Raw genomic sequence first — 20508 nt, forward strand, 5'->3', positions numbered from 1 at the left:
AGTGGAAAAATTTGCTTCACTATAATTCCAGATTAATAGTTTGTTGATGTGGCTGTGATTTCCACTTGCCAGCATGTGTTATTTCTCTTTTCTGTATCAATTTGATTCAGTGTCCAGAGCAGATATTTTAAAATATGCAAATTGTAATAATCTCTGAGATTATTCTCAAAGAACCAGAAAATATATGAATAAAACACTGGAGATTTATGGGGTATTTTTAAAAAACAAAATAACTTAAAATAGCTTTTACTAGCCAAGTGTCCTCTAATTCTGCTGGACCACAATATCCATCATCCTAGATAAAGGAATGAAGAGAGTGGGATTCCAACTTAAATGGAAAGGGATACCAGGTTGGGAAGAAATTGCCTGGTGTCTTGGGACAGATAACAATTTTTAAGAGAGACTCAGTAGTTTGCAAGTGTATATTTTGCCCGATACATCCATTTCTGCAGAATGCACTTCTCAGATTAGAAGTAAACCCTGCAGGCTGTAAAAATTATTTAAAATTATTTTTATAGATTTCCTGGACATGTCTGCTTAGAAAAAAGTCCAAAAATCCAAAATTCTGCAAGTCCTATGCATCCCACAGCTCAGCGACTGCCATGGGCTGTACATGGGGCTACCTTTGAAGACCGTGCAGTGCCAGCAGTGATGGTGATGTCTCCTTATTGCCAGATGACATCCCTGCTCTGTGAGCTGTAACAGCTGCCAGTTTGCTTTTGGGTGCAATTGAAGCTACTAGTTATGACGTAAAGAACCCTATATGCCCTAGAGTCTGGTTATTGGAGACAATGCTTATGTCTCATGCCGTCTGTCCAGCTGAGAGAGTGGCAGGGTTGGTGGCCCTTGGGTTCCTTCAATTAAACAATATAATCTACCACAACACAGAAACTGGATCTTCTTTATCATAACACTTGCCCTCTGGAATGAGACTACTACTGAGATACAAATGGCTCTTATCCTGATGGGATTTTTGAGAACTTTAAAGGCCTAGATATTCCTCTCATGTAGGCTGGTTGGTGCTCCATGCTAGATTTCTTTATATATGTCTTTTTGAGTTTGCTGGATTTATCATCCTGGTAGGTTTTTTTGTAACTTTTTAATTTATCTTGTGCCTGTTTTGTTCCTTTTTCTTATTCATATTGTAATTTATTTTGTCTGCTACATTGTGAGCTGCCCATAGTCATCTGGAGTTGGGTGGCATCTAAATCAAATAAAATATATAAATGTATTCCCAGAGATATCACTATATCAGAATGCATCTAAAACTATTAACAAACTTAGCAACAAATCACACTTAAAAGGTAAGGTAAAGTTTCCCCTCACACATATGTGCTAGTTGTTCCTGACTCTAGGGGGCAGTGCTCATCTCCATTTCAAAGCCAAAGAGCCAGCGCTATTCAAAGATGTCTGCATGGTCATTTGCATGGTTACACCAAAGGCACAGGGAACACTGTTACTTCCCACCAAAGATGGTTCCTATTTTTCTACTTGCTTTCAAACTGCTAGATTGGCAAAAACTGGGACAAATAAGGGGAGATCACTAGGAATTCGAACTGCCAAACTGCCAACCTTTCTGATCGACAAGCTCGGCGTCTTAGCCACTGAGCCACAACACCCCCCCCCAAAAAAAATCACACTTAGAGATACCTTAATCTGAACTACAACTGTGAAGAAATCCTACCTTCCTGTTCATTGTTACAAAATCAATCAATCTCTTATTATTGGTTTTGGTTTTTCTAATAAAGTGTTGTGTTTTTCCTTACCCTGAGAAGTCAGATAATGAAGGTTTTTGTTCCCAAGCCAGTATTCACCATTTGCTGAAGTAAAATCTCCAAAACCCTGTTCATATTCAGTCCAATTTCTGGAAAAAAAAGATTAAAACCTTTGATCTGTATAAATCACAGAGGATTATAAAGTGGCTTTAAAACAGTTTGTGCAGTTCTCTAACAATTACAAATTACAATATATTTGGTTTCTAGGCAAAAAACAAAGGAAATTCAATTCATTTTATAATTTACTTTCTATTATGATCAATGACTAAAAGGATTTGATTGCAATTTTAGGTTGTCCAGCAATAACAATCAATAAACCTTGTTATACTCTCAAAGCAAAATCATTATGCTGCTTTTGATTAAAATAATAAATATAGATTTGATTAATAAATATTGCTACTATGGTTTTTTTGAAGCTTTTAAAATAATCATTGCATAATGGTTTTAGGAAATGATATCTTTATAGACTTTTTGTTTAGTGGATAGTTTTATGCTGCTCAGAGTCACTTTCCATGAAATGTTAACATAATAAATAAATAAATATTTTAAAAAATCATTAAATCAATATGAAGTACAATAAATACCACTGATTTCTATCTTCCTATATTTTCTGCTCCTCAGTGTAACCACGTCTTAACCAGCAAGCCACCAAAGATAATTTTGCTAGTTATCATATTATTTTACAGTCTTTGTCTGGAAGTAAATTAGTTATCTAAGAGACTCAACAAGAGCACCTGCACCAGTGGTGAAATTCAATTTTTTTTACTGCCGGTTCTGTGGGTGTGGCAGGGGAAGGATACTGCAAAATTTCCATTCCCATCCCACTCTGGGGCCAGCCAGAGATGGCACTTGCCGGTTCTCCAAACTACTCAAAATTTCCGCTACTGGTTCTCCAGAACTTGTCAGAATCTGCTGAGTTTCACCCTTGACCTGTACATTTTTGGTATTTGGGGGAATTTTAGGCCCAGTCCTTTGTGTCCATACAATTGATTCTAAAAATTAAACTATAATTAAACTATATTTGAACTAACAACCATAAAAAGTTGCATTGAGCTACATTAGTTTGAGCATGTTTTTACAAAAGATGCATTTTCATTTTTATCTATAAGAATTAGACATTCTACTGTAAATGAATTTTGTTTCAAAAATAACCATCCTGTGAGATGAATCTAGAGATTTTAATCTGTGTAACCAAAACCTTACTATTATATCTTTCCTATTATATTTGTTTAATGGAAATCTTATCACTCCCACCAACACTGACAGAGCAAGCCACTAGTATATAAAAATAAGAGCAAGCCTCATTCCCTAGTAGCACTGATGATGTTACCTAGTTTGGTAATGAAATGTCTTCAAGAAAACAACCAAGCTTAGAGAGCACCAAGGACTTCATAGTTCAAACCTGAACTACAATATTCTCTTCTTACCTATTAAAATTTTGACTCCCATCTGATCGTCTCTGAAAGACTGTCCACCCACCTCCTTCTGCCATATCACAGTAGGCAAAGAATTCACTGGGGCTCTTCAGAGGTTTCATCTTATAAAATCCACTTTGTGTATGACCAGCCTGATAGATCTCAGCACAATCTGAATCATAGCAAAACATCAATGGATTTTAGACATACAGTTTAGTCACATTCTCTTTCCTGCTATAAAATATCAGATGGCATACCTGCACACATTTTAATTCAATGAGGCAAATGCCATTCATTGATCATGTATTGCTTCTTGCCAAAATGTCTTTTTTTATTGTTTTATGTGTCTTTTTTAGTTACGTAATATTAAACATTGAAAAACTGAACAATAAAGAAAACCTATACAATGAAGGATGTATTTATTTAATTCTAGTTACCATTTGTAAGTACATATAATATAACAAATTTTGGGGAAAAATATTGAATATTTTTAAAATATACTTCTTGAGGGCACATATGCATACATACATGTATTTTGATCCTTTCCAACCCCTGGATAATTTGTATGTTCAACATTATAAATCTTTGTCTATAAGTTTTTGTCTTGATAAAAAGTTAACAGCAATAAAGAGGCAAACAAACAAAAACAAAACAAAATGGGATTGCACTTCCTTTAGCTGGATAAAACTGATCATTCCTCATCTAAAGAATTGCTAAGAGTCTTCTAAAATAGTATAGCTGGCAAATGCATATCTCATTGGCTTAATGTAGGTCATAGTTAATCTTCAAAAGTTAACAATATTGATTTTGCATATGAGTCAATTGGATAACTGCATTCCTTTACCATAAGGAGTGGAAGATGAATTAGTGCTGGGAGAAATAGGGAACAAAATAGCCATAAAATGCTAATAAAAGCTGACCTTGCTTGATAGTAAAAGGACCATGAGGCAGAACCAGTGGTGGGATTCAATTTTTTTTTTACTACTGGTTCTGTGGGCATGGCTTGGTGGGTGTGGCAGGGAAACGATACTGCAAAATCCCCATTTCCTCCCCACTCCTGGGGATGGATACTCTAAAATCTCCATTCCCTCCCTACCTCACTAACCTGCTTTCCAGCTGTCTTGTCCTATGCAGGGCAACAAAAGAAGACCCAGCCGATCAGCTGGGATGCTGATCAGTTGGGAGTAGGGAAGCAGCAAATAGATGGGGGCGGGGCCAGTCAGAGGTGGTATTTGCCAGTTCTCTGAACTACTCATAATTTCCACTACCAGTTCACCAGAACCGGTTAGAACCTGCTGAATACCACCTCTGGGCAGAACGAAGGAAATACTTAACAGAATTGTGGTTCTAGCACAGAACAGTCAGAAGCAATGGTTTTAATAGAACCTGGTTGCTTGATCTCTTCACCGAACCATTCAATGATAGAACACAAAGCTTATGCAAGTTGGCTAGAATGACTGCTAGTTACTTACTGAAATTGCATTAAATTCAAACATAGAACTAAAGTTTGGGTTAGCCAATACTATAATACTTGGGCAACCTTCATTAATTGTCTTGTTTACTCTCGTTCAATGTCCTGCCTTGCCCGAACCATTGGTTTATGAAAGCTACTGGAAAAATTCAAGATACATTATATTGCCAATACTCACAACTTAATCTGATTATGTGGATGGGTAAGCGAATATTTTTGCCAATATAGTGTATATAATTTCACATTTAAATAAGTAATGTAAAGCAGACCTGCAAATACACATCCTGCAAATATTTTTTCCAGCTCAGTTTTCCAGCTCAGTTTTTTTTCATGTCAGTGATTGATGGCAAACATGTCATAAATCTACTTCACCCTTTATATGCCACTTCTCTAGTCAAATTTAATATTCTTTGATTTCTTAAGGTTGGACCATGCTACATAGATTTCAACAAAGAGTTTCAAACTTGAAATCTAAGTTTCAACATATGCCAGGATTTAGCATGAAGTGAATTCTAATAACCAAATACTGGTGTACAGCACAATATGAATCACATTTAATGAATTACATGAAAACACTCCTTAGTAAGTGCACTTAAACCTCCAGAGACTACTATTCAGATTATTGCCATGTAATATAAGTAATTATTTCTACACTGTAAAATGTGTGCTAAAAATAATATGGTAAGTCATTTTGCTAAACTTTTGATTCATGAAGAGTAGAAAACCTAAACAAAGGCCCTTTAATAAGGAGAAGGAGTAGGGTTTAGAGATATGCTTTTTCAAGCATTGTGCAGGATAAAATGCTTTATGTAAATTAAATAAAAGTTCTCATAATTATTATGAGATTAAAAACAAGACCATGCTAAATGCTTCCCCCTTCAATTTTTCTTTACTATTTTTGATTATGTGGTATAGTCCAGAGCAGGTCAAATAAGTATCCTATCACCAATTCTTTGCATACTATTGAGTTGACTACATGTAATCCTCTATACATTGGGGTTAAGTTTAAATATATTCTTTTTACTTCATGTAATTTGAGCATTAATTAATTTCAATCATTATGACAAGCCGTTGTGTTTTACTACAGCTGGTGCAACATCCAAATTGGGAAATAATGTTTGATGGAATATTACATGACAAACCATGATGTGAAGTTTACTATAATATGGGTTGATGATGTGTGTTTGTTTGTGTGCACGCACAATGATTCAGGAGTTAGTTGGAAACAGTGGTCCATGTTCCTCAGCATACAGTCAGGCTGGTGCAGGACCCTGGAAATGTCTTCAGACAATGCTGACTCGCTCGGCTAAGAAACGGCTATGAGTACCACCCGCTAGAACCAGACACACTGGAAGGTTTACCTTTACCTATGCCTATACTCATACATACATAGACATATGTAATATTTACTGTATATAGTTGAAAAGTTGAAATGATCATCCCCCAGGTTTGTAAAAGGAATGCTTTGAGCCCACCTGGAGACCAAAGACGAAATTTATTTCTAACCTTTGTACTTTGTTTCTTCTCCCAGGTTGATGACAGCGTTTTCACCTTCTTTATCTCTGCTCTGTATATCCCTCTCCATTAAGAGGTTCACAATTCTTGCCTGTTGTTGCTTCACACTGTGTTCCAGTAGTCTCACTTGGGCCTGGAGTCTCAGCTGCTCTTGGAAACAACTTCCTACAGTCTTCAGGAAGGAGAGGAAAGACAGGGGCTCATCAGTGTGTTACTAAGTACTTCAGTGTCAGTTCATAACCAGTTCCTAAAAGATCCTACTACATTCAGATAATATGGAATGTTTTTTCTTAATAGATAGCTGAGCTTTTAAGATCTTGTTTATTGCTCCTAGTTATTTAGGAAAAGTGTATAGGACAGATTCCTTTTGTTCCTGAAAAGGTGCCTAAGCAACAAATATAGAGCTAAAAATAATTGGGGGATTTTCAAGATACATAGTTTTCTAATCCACATATATTTTCAAGATATATATGTGTTAGAAAACCTTTCCTTGACTCTGTTTTTTAAAAGTGACAAAAGAATTTCAAGAGGATTCAAATGATATCAAGTGAACTAATAGAAAACCAGGGTGTACAACTTGTTTTTGTTATTCTAAATAAAAATGTTGATAAATGACATATATTCTCTAATTTTCTTGGTTTTTTTGTGCTATTTTTTCTCATATTTAATTGATGCTAATCCAGGACATAGAGTTTATTCTGGAAATAGAGAACTTTTCAACCAAATAAAAGGCATTTATGAATAACTGGTGGATTGATATCACCAAAGTGGGCATTGTAACAATATCATTGACATGCTTTGAAGCAGTGACGTGCAGTCAGGTGAGGCAGGGGAGGAACAGCCTCACCATTGTCATCATGAAAAGAAAAAAAATGTAAAAGGAAAAAAGGTGAGAGCAGAGGTCAGGCTGAGCTAGTTGCTGCCAGAGTCACCGTGGATGACTCTGCTTAATGCTTAACTGTTTAAAATAGCCTCTAACAAAGCGCCCTCTACAGGAGGGGGCAGGAGAATGATGTGCCTCATCTAGTCTGACTTTAGGCATTTTATGGTCACTTGAGCAGAGTTAAGCAAGAGTTAAAAGCCTAAAAATTCCTGACGTAGGTGAGGCACATTGATCTCCTGCCTCCTCCTGTAGAGGGTGCTTTTTAGAGGCGTTTTTAAACAGTTAAGCAGAGTCATCCACGGTGACTCTGGCAGCAACTAGCTCAGCCTGACCTCAGCTCTTGCCTTTTTCCTTTTACATTTTTTTTTCTTTTCATGATGACAGGCAAGAGCAGAGTTGAAATTCTTTCCGAAACAGCTGGAAAAGGTATGTGTGGGTCAGAGGGAGGGGGAGGAATTCAAACTTCATCGTCCTGGTGCGAGGCTTTGGGCAAAGGCTGGAGGGAAGTGCTCTCCCTCCAAGTGTAGTTTGATTGCAGGCAGAGCTATGTTGTCTTTTCAAACCTATAATCAGTGAAGCTGGGCTGGATCCTTCCGGGGCTGGGGGAAAGTGTGTGTGCTCCTTTGACTGGCTTCCTGCCTCCTCCTGTGGTCTCCCTGACTCCCTCCAATCCAACTTTGTGTGTGTGTGTGTGTGTGTGCTTGAGAGTTTGTTTGAATGAGAGAGGGAAGGGGGTAGGAGAGATAGTCCAATCCAACTTGTGTGTGTGTGTGTGTGTGTGTGTGTTTGAGAGGGGGGAAGGGAGGGAGAGAGGGAGGAAGGAGGGGAAGGGAGAAGAAAAAGAAAAAGAAAGAAGGAAACTATTTCACAAAGGAGAAAAACAAATGCTGTCGCTTTAAATCGGAACTGAGCATGCCTGGCTGTGGAATTCTGGGAGTTGAAGTCCACAAGTCTAAAATTTTTTGAAACCCACCACTGTGTCAGTGCCTCACCAGCCATAAACCTCACCACACGTCACTGCTTTGAAGACAATTGAGGAAGAAGGAATGGAGTAATCATTATGTGTGCATGTGAGAGTGCCTAATACCAGAACCTGATCTGAACAATACTTAATTAAGCAGATTTCCTAAGTAGAGTAGAAAGGATATTTATTTATGGGAAATTCTTCATATGGATAGGATCTAGTTAACTACATTCTACCAGGAAGAAGGTCAAAAAGCTGTGCTCTATGCCTGAAAAGAAAGACAGAAGGGAGTGACATGAGATTAGCAATTAGACAAGATGAGAGAAAGAGAAGGAAGTGGAAGAAACATCCACCCAACTGTTCTACTGCATTCCTATTCCAAAGCCAGCAGAAAATCATGCCATTCTAACTCCTGTTCAAATAGACTCCTGAAATAGGAGTCTGCTGCACTGGTATTCATTCAACTTCAACATGTGATATTCTAAGGATCATGATTGGTGGTGGTGTCAGTTGACACTCCAGATCCATGATGGCACGCAGGTGGTGTGGCACCCAGAGCCCTATCTGCGGGCACGCGAGCCATCCCTCCAGTTCAGCTCTACTGGGCATGCATGTGTGCCTCCCGCCAGCCAGCTGATTTTTGTGTCTCTGCCATGCATCTATGGGCAATGGAGTGCATGCAGGAGATGTGTGCTCATGCACAGGGGATTGTGGGTGCATGCGTGGGGGTCACAGGCGCATGCGTAGGGATTGCACACACATGTGGGGGAGCATGGGGGTCATGCATGCATGCACATGGGGGCAAGGAGAGTGCAGGGGTCACGTTTGCATGCAGGGGGGAGTGAGATGTGTAGGGGTCATCGGGGGGTCACGCACACATTATATTATGGGTGTGCATGCACACATGCACGCTTTCGGCATACAATGACAAAAAGATTAGCCATCACTGCTCCAGACCTTTCAACACCATCCACCATCCAGGAGGAAAAGCCTAACTGCTATGTGCAACCTTTTAATTGTTCCTTAGACACAGTAATGATTTTCCCCAGTGATCATCCATGATTAACATAACTTTTACAAAATCTTTATAGGGTAGCAGCAATCAATTTTTATGCATCCAGACCACTATCCAGTGGTCATTTGAGTTCTGAAATGCAGCTGCTGGAACCATGTTGAGAATGCAGGTTTGCTGTAAGGAACCATGTGGGAGTTGCAAAGTGCAGGCACTGTGAAGGGAATACCGTGCCACAAAAGTCACAAGAGCACAAGAATGGATCTTTTATATTAGAATTATAGTTTCATTTGCATGCACTGAGCCAGGGACTAGGTCAGTCAACTGGCAGGTCAATCTGCACATTTTAAAAAAAGAGAGAAATAAGTGGCTATGGAATCTGGGAGTCCCTCATATCCAAAACAGCACTGGGGTAAAGGTGCTGAGTCTAGGATACAGGATAGAAAAAACTGTCCTGAGCAGGACTAATTGCGACCGACACTCTGCCACCTCCAACTGTATCATCTTAATTGGTTTTTCTTCCATGTGCCACAGAAGATCTATATCCAGAATAAAAAGGAAACACATCTTACAGAAATGAGGGATCTCAACTCACTTATGATTTGCCTCAGCTGTGAACTGACAGTAAGATACAAGTGTTAACCTGAGGACATGTCCTTTGGAAACATTGGTGTGCCCTTGCATCAGGGCAATAGGGATACAGACAGAATAAATCTAACCCTATTCCCCAATTACGGACAGTAAGTTGTAAGTTGCTTAACAGCTAGTACTATTGGATCCACATTGCCAGCATTCCCAAGTCATATCCTTCTCCTGGTTTTCACCAGGATCACTGTACTACATTTGTAAAATATTGGTTTTAAAAGGGGGAAACTAGAACACTCCACAACAAAACCTTCATGCGTCATCTGTATTTCCAATAACCTAACCAGTTTGCCTTTTGCAAATTTAGGAACTGACCATACCATTTATGGAACATGCCTCAACATTCTCTAAAAATTCCAAATATGCCCACAGGACCAAAAAGACCAGTCTCTGGCTTACATTGTTATTTTTCAGTTCCAACATTTGCAGTGGGAATTCCAGAGATTGAAAAAAATGACATATAGTGCCAAAGGTGCTTTGCTTTATACAAATACTGTATACATGCATCATGTTCAAAATCACATTCGTCTGCTAATGTTCCCTTTCTATTAATGTGACAACACCAGAAATTATTTTCTTATAATTGTGCATTTGAAATTGGTCAGTTTAAAACATAAGCCTTCTCATCATTCAACTTAATTAAGTTTGGCTGGACTTAAAAGTAGGCAATTACCACAGGCATACTACTATTATATACAATACATGCTATTATTTGTGGTAAAAGAGAAGATTAATCTGGGGCTAGGCTTTTTCCCTCCTTTTTTTTTTCATTCTACAAGACATAATTCAGGGTTGTTAAACAACAGCAGGAAATGAACTAAATAGGAAGGCAGTGATGAGTGAATATGTTAGACTGGTAACATATTCTCATCTTTGGCATTCATTTCTGGGCTGTGTTAAATAAGTATTTATTGCTTGAGGCATATTGACTCTGGATCAAGATGGAGTGCATATTCACTGTTCAAATATTTGGGTTGCATTTTAGATTTTTTTGTTTTTCATTTAATTCCTGCCATCAGTGCAATCCAATCTATGGCAGTAGAAAATATGTGTTGATATTAGGCAGCTAGTAAGGAAAGCATCAATACAATACAATACAATAGCAGAATTGCAAGGGACCTTGGAAGTCTTCTAGTCCAACCCGCTGCCTAGGCAGGAAACCCTATACCATTTCAGACAAATGGTTATTCAACATCTTCTTAAAATTTCCAGTGTTGGGGCAGTCACAACTTCTGGAGGCAAGCCATTCCACTGATTAATTGTTCTGTCAGGAAATTTCTCCTCAGTTCTAAGTTGCTTCTCTCCTTGATTAGTTTCCACCCATTTCTTCTTGTTCTGCCCTCAGGTGCTTTGGAGAATAGTTTGACTCCCTCTTCTTTGTGGCAACCCCTGAGATATTGGAACACTGCTATCATGTCTCTCCTAATCCTTCTTTTCTTTAAACTAGACATACCCAGTTCCTGCAACCATTCCTCATATGTTTTAGCCTCTAGTCCCCTAATCATCTTTGTTGCTCTTTTCTGCACTCTTTCTAGATTCTCCACATCTTTTTTACATTGTGGCGACCAAAACTGAATGCAGTCTTCCAAGTGTGGCCTTACCAAGCCATTATAAAGTGGTATTAACACTTCATGTGATCTTGATTCTATGCCTCTGTTTATGCAGCCTAGGACTGTGTTGGCTTTTTTGGCAGCTGCTGCACACTGCTGGCTCATATTTAAATGGTTGTCCACTAGGACTCCAAGATCCCTTTCACAGTTACTACTATTGAGCAAGGTACCACCTACACTGTACCTGTGCATTTTGTTTTTCTTGCCTAAATGTAGAACCTTACTTTTTTAACATTGAATTTCATTTTGTTATAGTGCCCAATGTTCACGTTTGTCAAGATCCTTCTGTATCTTAAGCCTATCTTCTGGAGCGTTGGCTATTCCTGCCATCTTGGTGTTATCTGTAAATTTGATGAGTTCTCTATTTATCCTCTCATCCAGATAATTGATGAAGATGTTGAAGAGTACTGGGCCTAAAACAGAGCCTTGGGGTACTCCACTACATACCTCCCTCCATGTAGATGCAGTTCCATTGAGGACCACACGTTGAGTGTGGTTGCTCAGCCATCCTGGAGGGAGAGGCACAATGACAGTCCAAAGAAGCTTTGCTAATGCTCTAACAATCAGTATAAAAGGCAGTTTTCCTGTGGCTAACTGTATTACTGGGTTAGCATAAGGAACATGTTTTTCTGTGATGGAGGAGAAAATGCAGAAAGAGGAATACCCTGTGGCAAAAATGTCATTCTTCCATCTCTTAATGTATTTTTGTCACTAGAAAAAAAAGATGGAAACAGCTTTGAGAAAATAAGCAAGCCTGCAACCTCTGAAAATGAAGGTCAATAAATACTTATTTGGAAGGAGTCCTAGTCTAATAAAACAAGCATGACAGGAAATTGACTTTTTCCTATTTGACAAAAGGTGGGGAACACATGAGCTTCATGCCAAAAAGAAATATTATTAAACAGCAAATGGATCTCTTCAATTCTCAAGACTGTAAGAAGAATGCCAAAACTGGAAGAAAATTAATTCTGAGGATGATTGAGGATTGTTCTGTTACTTATCTGAAAATTTTATATGATCATCTCTATTACATAAAACAACCCTATATGGCTACCAAACAAATAAACAATAAAAATACCAAATTAAAGCTCTTAACACATTATCAGCATTATAATAGTAACCTCACAAAAACAACACATATACACATATACATTACCCACAAACAGACTAATCTATTAGCTGTTCTAGGTCAGGATTGTCCAATCTTAACAATTTTAAAACTTGTGAATCTCAACTGCCAGAATTCCACAGCTTGCCACCCCTCAGTAGTTGCTAGCTGATTATGGGCTATCTTTCGGATAGACCATATCCCATCTATCCTGGGATTTTAAAAAACACAGATGCTCACTGTATTGACTGTCCAATTGTAAAATATACAAGGAAGCAGGAGCATTTTTATCTTTCTTTCTTAAATATGAACTTCTTAACACATTAAAAACAATCTTTTTGTTAGAATGCAATGGAACGTTGAAAAGATAATGGTGAAAAGTAATTTTTAACTGCAAGTAATTTCCACCTGAAACAAGAGGTGGAATATCCAGATTTTACATCAGAGTTATAATATTCCCTTCTCTCCACAGTCTCTCCTCAGATACTTTTCTCCTTGCCCACTTGTGATACAGGAAATAAGATTGGCTGGTGAAATAGTTTGATATACTTCATGGAAATAAGTTGTTAGAGACAAATGAGAAAGTACAATTTATCATGTTTCCCTGTTAAGTCAGTTTTCAATTTGCATTAAAATGCATATTTGGCAATAAACCTAAATAAAATCACATTCCTGAGTTTCTCATCCCATTCCTTCAGTTTTAGGATGGATGGATAAATGGATTGATGGATGGATGGATGGATGGATGGATGGATGGATGGAAGGATGGAAGGAAGGAAGGAAGGAAGGAAGGAAGGAAGGAAGGAAGCAAGCAAGCAAGCAAGCAAGCAAGCAAGCAAGCAAGCAAGCAAGAAAGAAAGAAAGAAAGAAAGAAAGAAAGAAAGAAAGAAAGAAAGAAAGAAAGAAAGAATCATTTCCTTCTCCCCTAAAGAAAAATAAAGTTTTAGCTGTCTATCATTGGTAGCATATCTGAAGTGGAAGTTCTGCATTTATATTCTTATATACTAGGGCTTTTACTATTGACATAAATATTCTAAATGAAGTTTTGGGACTTTTCCTGAACAATTTACCAAATCCCAAAGCTTCCAAGCATAAAAAAGGGAGTGGATGAAATATCTATCTGAATAAATTACATCACAAATAATCACCAGCTTCCTTCTCGTCCCTTTGTTGATCTTTAAACAAGTCACTTAAGGGCAACACCAGACTTGAGTTGAGAATGCTACATTTGCTTCATCTGGAAAAAGACATTTTCTGCACGTTTACAAATACCATAACAGAAATCTGCTGCAAATTCTATGCATCAAAAATTTAGGACAAAAAATCCAATTTTTTGGTTCTACTGTATAATAATATTTCACAAGTAAGTGGAATTAAGGCCACTTACCTGGAACACTACAGAATTCTAAATTTTAAAGTGATTGAGGATAGTCCCTTAACATCCTTTAAAATGCAAAACAAAAACATTGGGTGGGATGTTATTTAGGTTGTGGCTAAATCACTAATTGGAAACAGATTGTAACTGAGTCAGCCTGCTTTACTAAGTACATTTTTAAAAAAAAAATCTGAATTCAAAGCAAGATATTAAACAGCTGTTGTCAAACTCTTTGGTTTTCAGGCATGTAACTGCATGTTTCTCCCAGCTGCTATGACTGATAAACACACACATGCTTTTATAACTTATATGGCCAATTACAAGCTAAAAATTACATCCAAGTAGATACAATATTTTACAAAAAGTTTCTTTTTTTCTTAGATGAGCTCCATAAGGCAAATACAAATGCTGATAATTTGGAATGAAGAATTTTGAATTCAGCATCCAATTACAAACAATAACAAAGATATTTCTTTATGTCTCAAACCATATCCACACCTCTTACATTTTAATTCTAACCCTACGTTCATTGACCACCAAGATAATAATAGTAAAATCTAGTTATACTATTTAAGGACAAAGTTCCTTTTGATGATTGCTTGAGGTAAGCTTTTACTAACATAGTAAAGGAATACACAGTCAGCATGTTCTTGAACATTATAGCTGAATAATTATTAGCAACCAAACTTAATATTTTTCTACTATTGATGTAGTGTCAAAAAGGGAGTTACCAACAAAATCATTTGTTACATATGGTTTATAATATTTTCATTGTTTTTGTAAGTTCTTATTACAAAAACAATGGACAAATATTATAAACCACATGTAACAAATGATTTTGTTGGTAACTCCCCTTTTGACACTAGAATGCTCCAATAAATGACATCTTTATATACTATAGCTAATTTACATTGATGCAATCTAGTGATTTGTAAGGAAGATGGGAAAAATTAAAGTTGAATGATTAATAGCTAGTATGCAGAACATAAGAAATAGGACTTGTTACATCTGAGAAATAGGTAAACCTTTAGCTTTTGGGTAGGGATAGGAAAAAAATCTTGTTGAGTTATGCTGATGATGGTTATGGTTTAACTAGCCCCAAACTTAAAAGTCAGGCAATGTAGGCACAGGAGAAGTAATGGAGTGAAAGTAATTAAATTGGGATAGGAAACAGAGCTAGTTTAGAAACATATAACACCAAGACTTACATCTGACACAAAGGGAGAATGAGAACAAAATGAGAAAGGAAAGTAAGAATGTTCATAACTACCAGGGAGTACCTGCCCTCTGCTGGCATGAGCAAGAGATGAAGGAAGAAGTTAAACTGAACCATTTTTTTGTTAAGGTCCTATTTGTGAAAAAGCTAACAAGAACTAGAGAGGCAAACTTAAAGTTCCACTTTACCTCTAAGCATTTCATCAAAGTTACAAAAATATAATAAAACTTTGAAATTGCCCAATCTTTGAGGCTCAAAGGGATGCTATCGTCAGATAAAACCTGCAAATTCAGGTTTTGTCCCCTTCCCTGTGCTAGTTGCTTTTAAAAATCAAACACGGTTTTAATTATTTAGCAGAATCTGTTCTATCCAGTTCATTTCTGGATCACTACATCCCCTTTGTGAATACAATTTATGCGTGGCTTTTTCACTTTGCTCCTCCCTTTTAAAAAACATACATATATTCTTGCAAAGAGTAAAACTTACCGAGTCGAGGGGGTATATGATTGTAATGTGTAGAAGTAGTAAGTAAAATAAACTCCACTTTTCCATTTTGATGAACCTGCAAAGAAAACCAGCATTGTTTGTCAGCTGAAATGCAAGCGTAACTTCTTAGCACTTGGCACTGTGTAGGAGCCATTAGGGATTGGTTGTTTGTTTTCTCATTGGCTCTTCATTGTCTTGATAGGGTGGAGATATATAGTGATAGAAATCAGATTACTTCAAAGTTCTAGCCAATTTTCAGGCGATAGGAAAAAAAAGCATATCTTAAGACAAATTTAAGGTTAAAAATGTTTCTTAACCAGGTATCACCCTGGAAAAAGAAATTATAGTTTTTTAAAAAAAATATTAAAGGGTATTGGGATCTACCTGTGTTAGATAAGATAGCATTTTATGACTTATTTATCAACTGAAGTGTAAACTATATATTTATTAACTGATTTGGTCTTTGAAGACTTGGACTGTATACCTTGAATATCTCACTGGTGAGTAAATCACAATTGGTTGGGCTCCCACATTATGTTACATAAACATGAATCATGATTTACATAGTATAGAGCAGTGTTGGTGAACTTTTCCAGCACAAAGTGCCAGAAACTGCAAGACCAGCTCCCCGGTGCACACATGCGAGAGCACCAGAAACAGAAAGAACAGTTTCCCGGGGCGCATGAGGTTGTCTTACCCCATCTTCCACCTCCAGTAGTGATCACCCCCTCCTTGGGGCCCCAGGCCAACTGACAAATCTGAATTTTAGTACCCTTCCAGAAGGCCGAAAGTGCAGGGGCAGTTCTCACCTTCAGTGGTAGAGTGGTCACAGCAGGAAAGGCTCTTTTCTTTGAACCTGCCCAATGGGATCTGTAGCAGGTCTCTTCCGCTGATGCAAGTTGGGGTAGGCTAGTCCCATCGGGGAGAAATGGCTCCTCAGATTGTCCAATCAATTGATCTTACAAAGTTAATATGATAATGGTTTATCTGCTTGAGAAGATTATTATGCATCTCTATGTATGTTTTCTCAGATCCCAAAATATTCTCTCAGTTGCAATCCAATAAAATTTTCACTGTGGATAAATTAAAGGCACATAGCTATTTGGGGAAGTTCTGATGTTCAAGCTAAAGACATTAGAACACACATTTAAATTGTGCTGGCTAAATAATGATTTATTTATTTCCTAATGAGTTTCATTATTATAAGTGATAGCAAAACAATAAACCAAATGGTATCAAGGTCTATAATTAGATAAACGAAACAACAAACAGCCTACAGTGCCTCATTAAGTTGCCAGATTAATCTGAAAAACACAGCTACAGCTCATCATGTATTAACTAGGGTTGGTGGTATTTTGTTATGCATTGATATTTGCAAAAGAAAATATCAGTTGCAAGAAAAGCTAAATAATCTTACATAATATCAAATATAGTGGGAATTTGTTATATAGTATATATAACATCAAATACTAAGCTTCCAGCTCTTAGCACTTTCTCCCATATAGCTACAATGGAACTTATTTTAACCATATTTATTATACTGCTATTATGCTATTAAAATGCTACTATTATAATACATGCTATGTCAGATTGCAACTCAGAAATAGGTGTTAAAGTTGTGAAGTGTTCAAATTGCCATTTCTAGGAGTTATTGAGTGCCACATAAAACTGATCTGGAAATATATAAAAATATCTACAGATGACTCTACCCCAGAGGTGGGTTGCTCCCGGTTCGACCTGGTTTTGCCGAACCAGTAATGGTGGTGGTGGGAGGGTCTGCCCACCCACCTGTGTGCATGAGCATGAGCGAACAGTTAGCAAACCAGTTAGCAACCCACCACTGCTCTACCCAGGTACTTTTTATTAAGTGATTCATACACTATTTTCATGATGAGGAAACAATGGCCGCTATGACAAATGGAAACATTTGCATGGCAATAGGAACATCTAGTTTATATCTAAGCAGTTCACAGTGATATGTTTGATAAAATCAACAATATAAAATACAAACTTAATAGTACAAAAATAGTAAAGATAATATAATAATATCCTTCATCAACACTCACTCATGGCCCTGCTTTCTCTAAATAGTGTGCTCTTCCCACGCCTTCCAGAATAAGCAGGGTTCAATTAGCCTTTGGAATATCATTGGGAAAGGAGACAGTTTTATTTCTGACACAGGATGGTGTAGAGATAAGGAGCCCATGCTGAGAAGGCCTGTTTTGAGACTCCTATTGTTGGGAATCCATAGCAGGCACACTATTTGTGTGCAATGGATAGGGAGACTCTACTTCACCAAAAACTCATTGCTCCTGGTACCAGATAATAATATGCTTGACTGGTAGACATACACTTGATGTCTGTAGAGGATCTTTAAGAGAAGCTATACAGGGAATGAAATGCAGTAATCTAGCTGAGAAGTGATATGGGTGTGAGAAGCTGATCTCAGTACCTCCTACTTCAGGAAAGACTGCAAGTGATACATCAGCCAAAATGGGGCAAAATTCCTGCTGGCTAGAGCCTCTACTTGCACCTACATTGTGACCCTACTCTTTCAGAGGAACCACAACCCCCAATGGTTAATGTTGATACAGTCCTGGAATCAGTTGGTTTCTGGATTAGCCACTATTTCATTTTGCTTGGCTTTAGTCTGAAACTGTTCACCCCATGGGTGGGATACTGCTGGTTTAACAATCGGTTCGCTGAGTGTGTGCTTTGCTCACATGCACACCTGACGTGCCTGACGTGAGCGTGGGTAGTGCACTGGAAAACAGCTGAGGTGCAGCAATCTGCTTTGTCCTGCCTATCAGCTGGGCTAAAAAACAAGGGGATATAGGTAGGTATAACTCTGGGGCAGGCCCACCTGAAGGTCAGAGTGAACCGGTTTGCTCCCAGCTGATCTTTAGAGCTACCGGCTTGCCCGAACTGGGCTGAACCAGTAGAATCCCACCCCTGGTTCCTCCCCATCCTACACTCATGACTCCTACTACTGATATATCTCCCATTTGGTTCATGGTAGAACTCTATAGCAGGAATCATCTGATGATATATCACCCATCAGATTTTTGAAGATGCTAAATAAAACAGGAAAGGGGAATGAATATTCGAAATCCCATAGCTAGAAAAGTTGTTAATAGATTCCTTCTGACTTAGAATTAAATTGCAGTTAAAATTGCATAAAAGAAACACAAGCAAAGTAAATCATAATATATTTATAGTTACAGTGAAAATATACAATACAATATTCAACATAAACCTATCAACCCTCTAACTTTACTAATAGAATTTAGAGAAAAACAGTTTTCCTGTCATGGCGATTATCTGCTCACCACCCTTCCACCAATTAGTCTGCTACATTGAATAAATCAATTTTCAAAATCTTTTTGAAACACATCCAAGAATGTGCAAAGCCAGAGAATGGTAGAAGAAAATTGCATAGTGTAATAGTAACAACAGCAACCATTTCTCTTTTTCTGATGAGTCATTTTTAATTAAAAAAACAAATACTGTATGTATGGAAAATAGCCACATCAAACTAAAAAACAAAACCATGCTGAAGGGTATATAAATATGGATACAATTTTAATATTTATCATTCTGAAACAAGATGCAAATAATATTTCAAAAGGCTTGTTGTCACTTTTAATTTTAGATATAATTAATCTGATATAGATGGAACAATTTAATTGCTATGCACATTTTACAGTTTGTGTCAAGATAATGCTTATATTATATCAACAGTATCATTTTAATCCAGCAATATCAAATAACTTTACATTTAATTATCTAATTGAAAAAGATTGGGTAATCCCCAAGTCGGGGCAATTCCAACATATACAGTGAAAGCATATCGTAAGCAGCTTCTTGTCAGTTGTAGTAGTGACAGGCAAGGATCTTGGTGGGTTGTTTTTATAGGAGACTTGCCTCTTCTCAATTATATAGCCTTCAAGTCAAATTATGTGCCTGAAGGCCGCATAATAGATTAGTGTTCACCCAGTGATGGGCAAAAAAAGCTTTTGCTATTATATATGGAAATGTATTCACATTCTTTGCAAGAAAGTCTCCAATGCTTGCCTCAATGACAAGATGCAATGCTATCAATTCAGTCTGATGTGAATTTACTTGAGATTTCTTCTGAACTTATTTTAAAAGTTCTAGGAAACATACTTTAGAATTGCAACCTACCTTCCTTCATTCCCGCATCTTCATCCTTGCCAGATAGTAAAAATACATCACTTCTATTCGAAAAAACTGCTTGTTTTACCTCTGAAAACTGGAAAGTTAGTATCTTCAGAGCTGATCCAAGTTTTCCCTAGAATCTTTTTTTGCTTTTATTTGTTAACTGTTCAAACTATAATGAGTCAGGAGCGAGGAATGTTTGGAGGAGCTGGGCTTGACAGTTATAAAGACAGTGCTAATAGAATCATCTTCACCCAGTGTGTGTATTCTTCTTTTTTGTAAGGATCAATTTCTTTTTCATAAGAGAATTTTAGACAGAATTTGGTTAGGCATCAATCTCATTGCAGGCTGTTATTTCGGAAAAAGAGAGAATGGGAAACTCTCCTTATTGGTTGTTGAGAAAAATATCCAATAAAGCTGGAAAACAAAATGTCTCTTGTGGGCAAACTACACCAAACTATGGTTTGGTTATACTATAGTATGCTGTGTGATTAGAGGTGGTATTTTGCCAGTTTGCCCCAGTTCAGGCGAACTGGTAGCGGTGGCGGGAAGCTCTGCCCACCTGCCCAGACATCATCACAGATGGTCTGTGCATGTGCAGAAGCACCACACGTGAGTGCTCCCAGTTCCAAACCGGTAGCGAAAGTAAGAGCATTTCATGCCTATGTGTGATGTGAACCCCAGTTCTCAAGAATGGTGGTGACAGACACATGTCTTATCAGTAAACTTCAGCTGCCAGTTCAGTTCACTATAGTTTCTATATGCTACTGTTAATGGGGCCTGTAAACTTTCTTTCTTTGGTGATCAGTAATTATAGGACAATTTTTTAGTATGCAGTCATGATATTGAATGTG

At 37.5% G+C, this 20508-nt stretch overlaps 1 protein-coding gene across 2 annotated transcripts in view; it reads right to left on the reverse strand.

Annotated features, from left to right (window-relative positions):
• Positions 1 to 19838, reverse strand: part of FGL1 (fibrinogen like 1) — a 34994-nt gene extending 15156 nt beyond the window's left edge. The window contains exons 1-6 of one of the 2 annotated variants that reach the window (XM_014052305.2): positions 19661 to 19838; positions 16285 to 16433; positions 15476 to 15551; positions 6168 to 6348; positions 3203 to 3362; positions 1767 to 1864 (exon numbers count right to left, since the gene is read on the reverse strand). In XM_014052305.2, coding sequence (XP_013907780.1) covers positions 1767 to 1864; positions 3203 to 3362; positions 6168 to 6348; positions 15476 to 15541 — 505 coding nt within the window. In that variant the 5' untranslated portion in view covers positions 15542 to 15551; positions 16285 to 16433; positions 19661 to 19838. Of the gene's footprint in view, positions 1 to 1766; positions 1865 to 3202; positions 3363 to 6167; positions 6349 to 15475; positions 15552 to 16284; positions 16549 to 19660 lie in introns of both variants that reach the window. The other variant, XM_014052304.2, reaches the window with a different exon arrangement.
• Positions 19839 to 20508: the final 670 nt, after the last annotated feature.

This window comes from Thamnophis sirtalis, unplaced genomic scaffold (assembly GCF_051295495.1).
Source record: "Thamnophis sirtalis isolate CommonGarterSnake01/CBP01778 unplaced genomic scaffold, rThaSir2_p1.2 scaffold_10, whole genome shotgun sequence".
NCBI classification, from domain to species: Eukaryota; Metazoa; Chordata; class Lepidosauria; order Squamata; family Natricidae; genus Thamnophis; species Thamnophis sirtalis.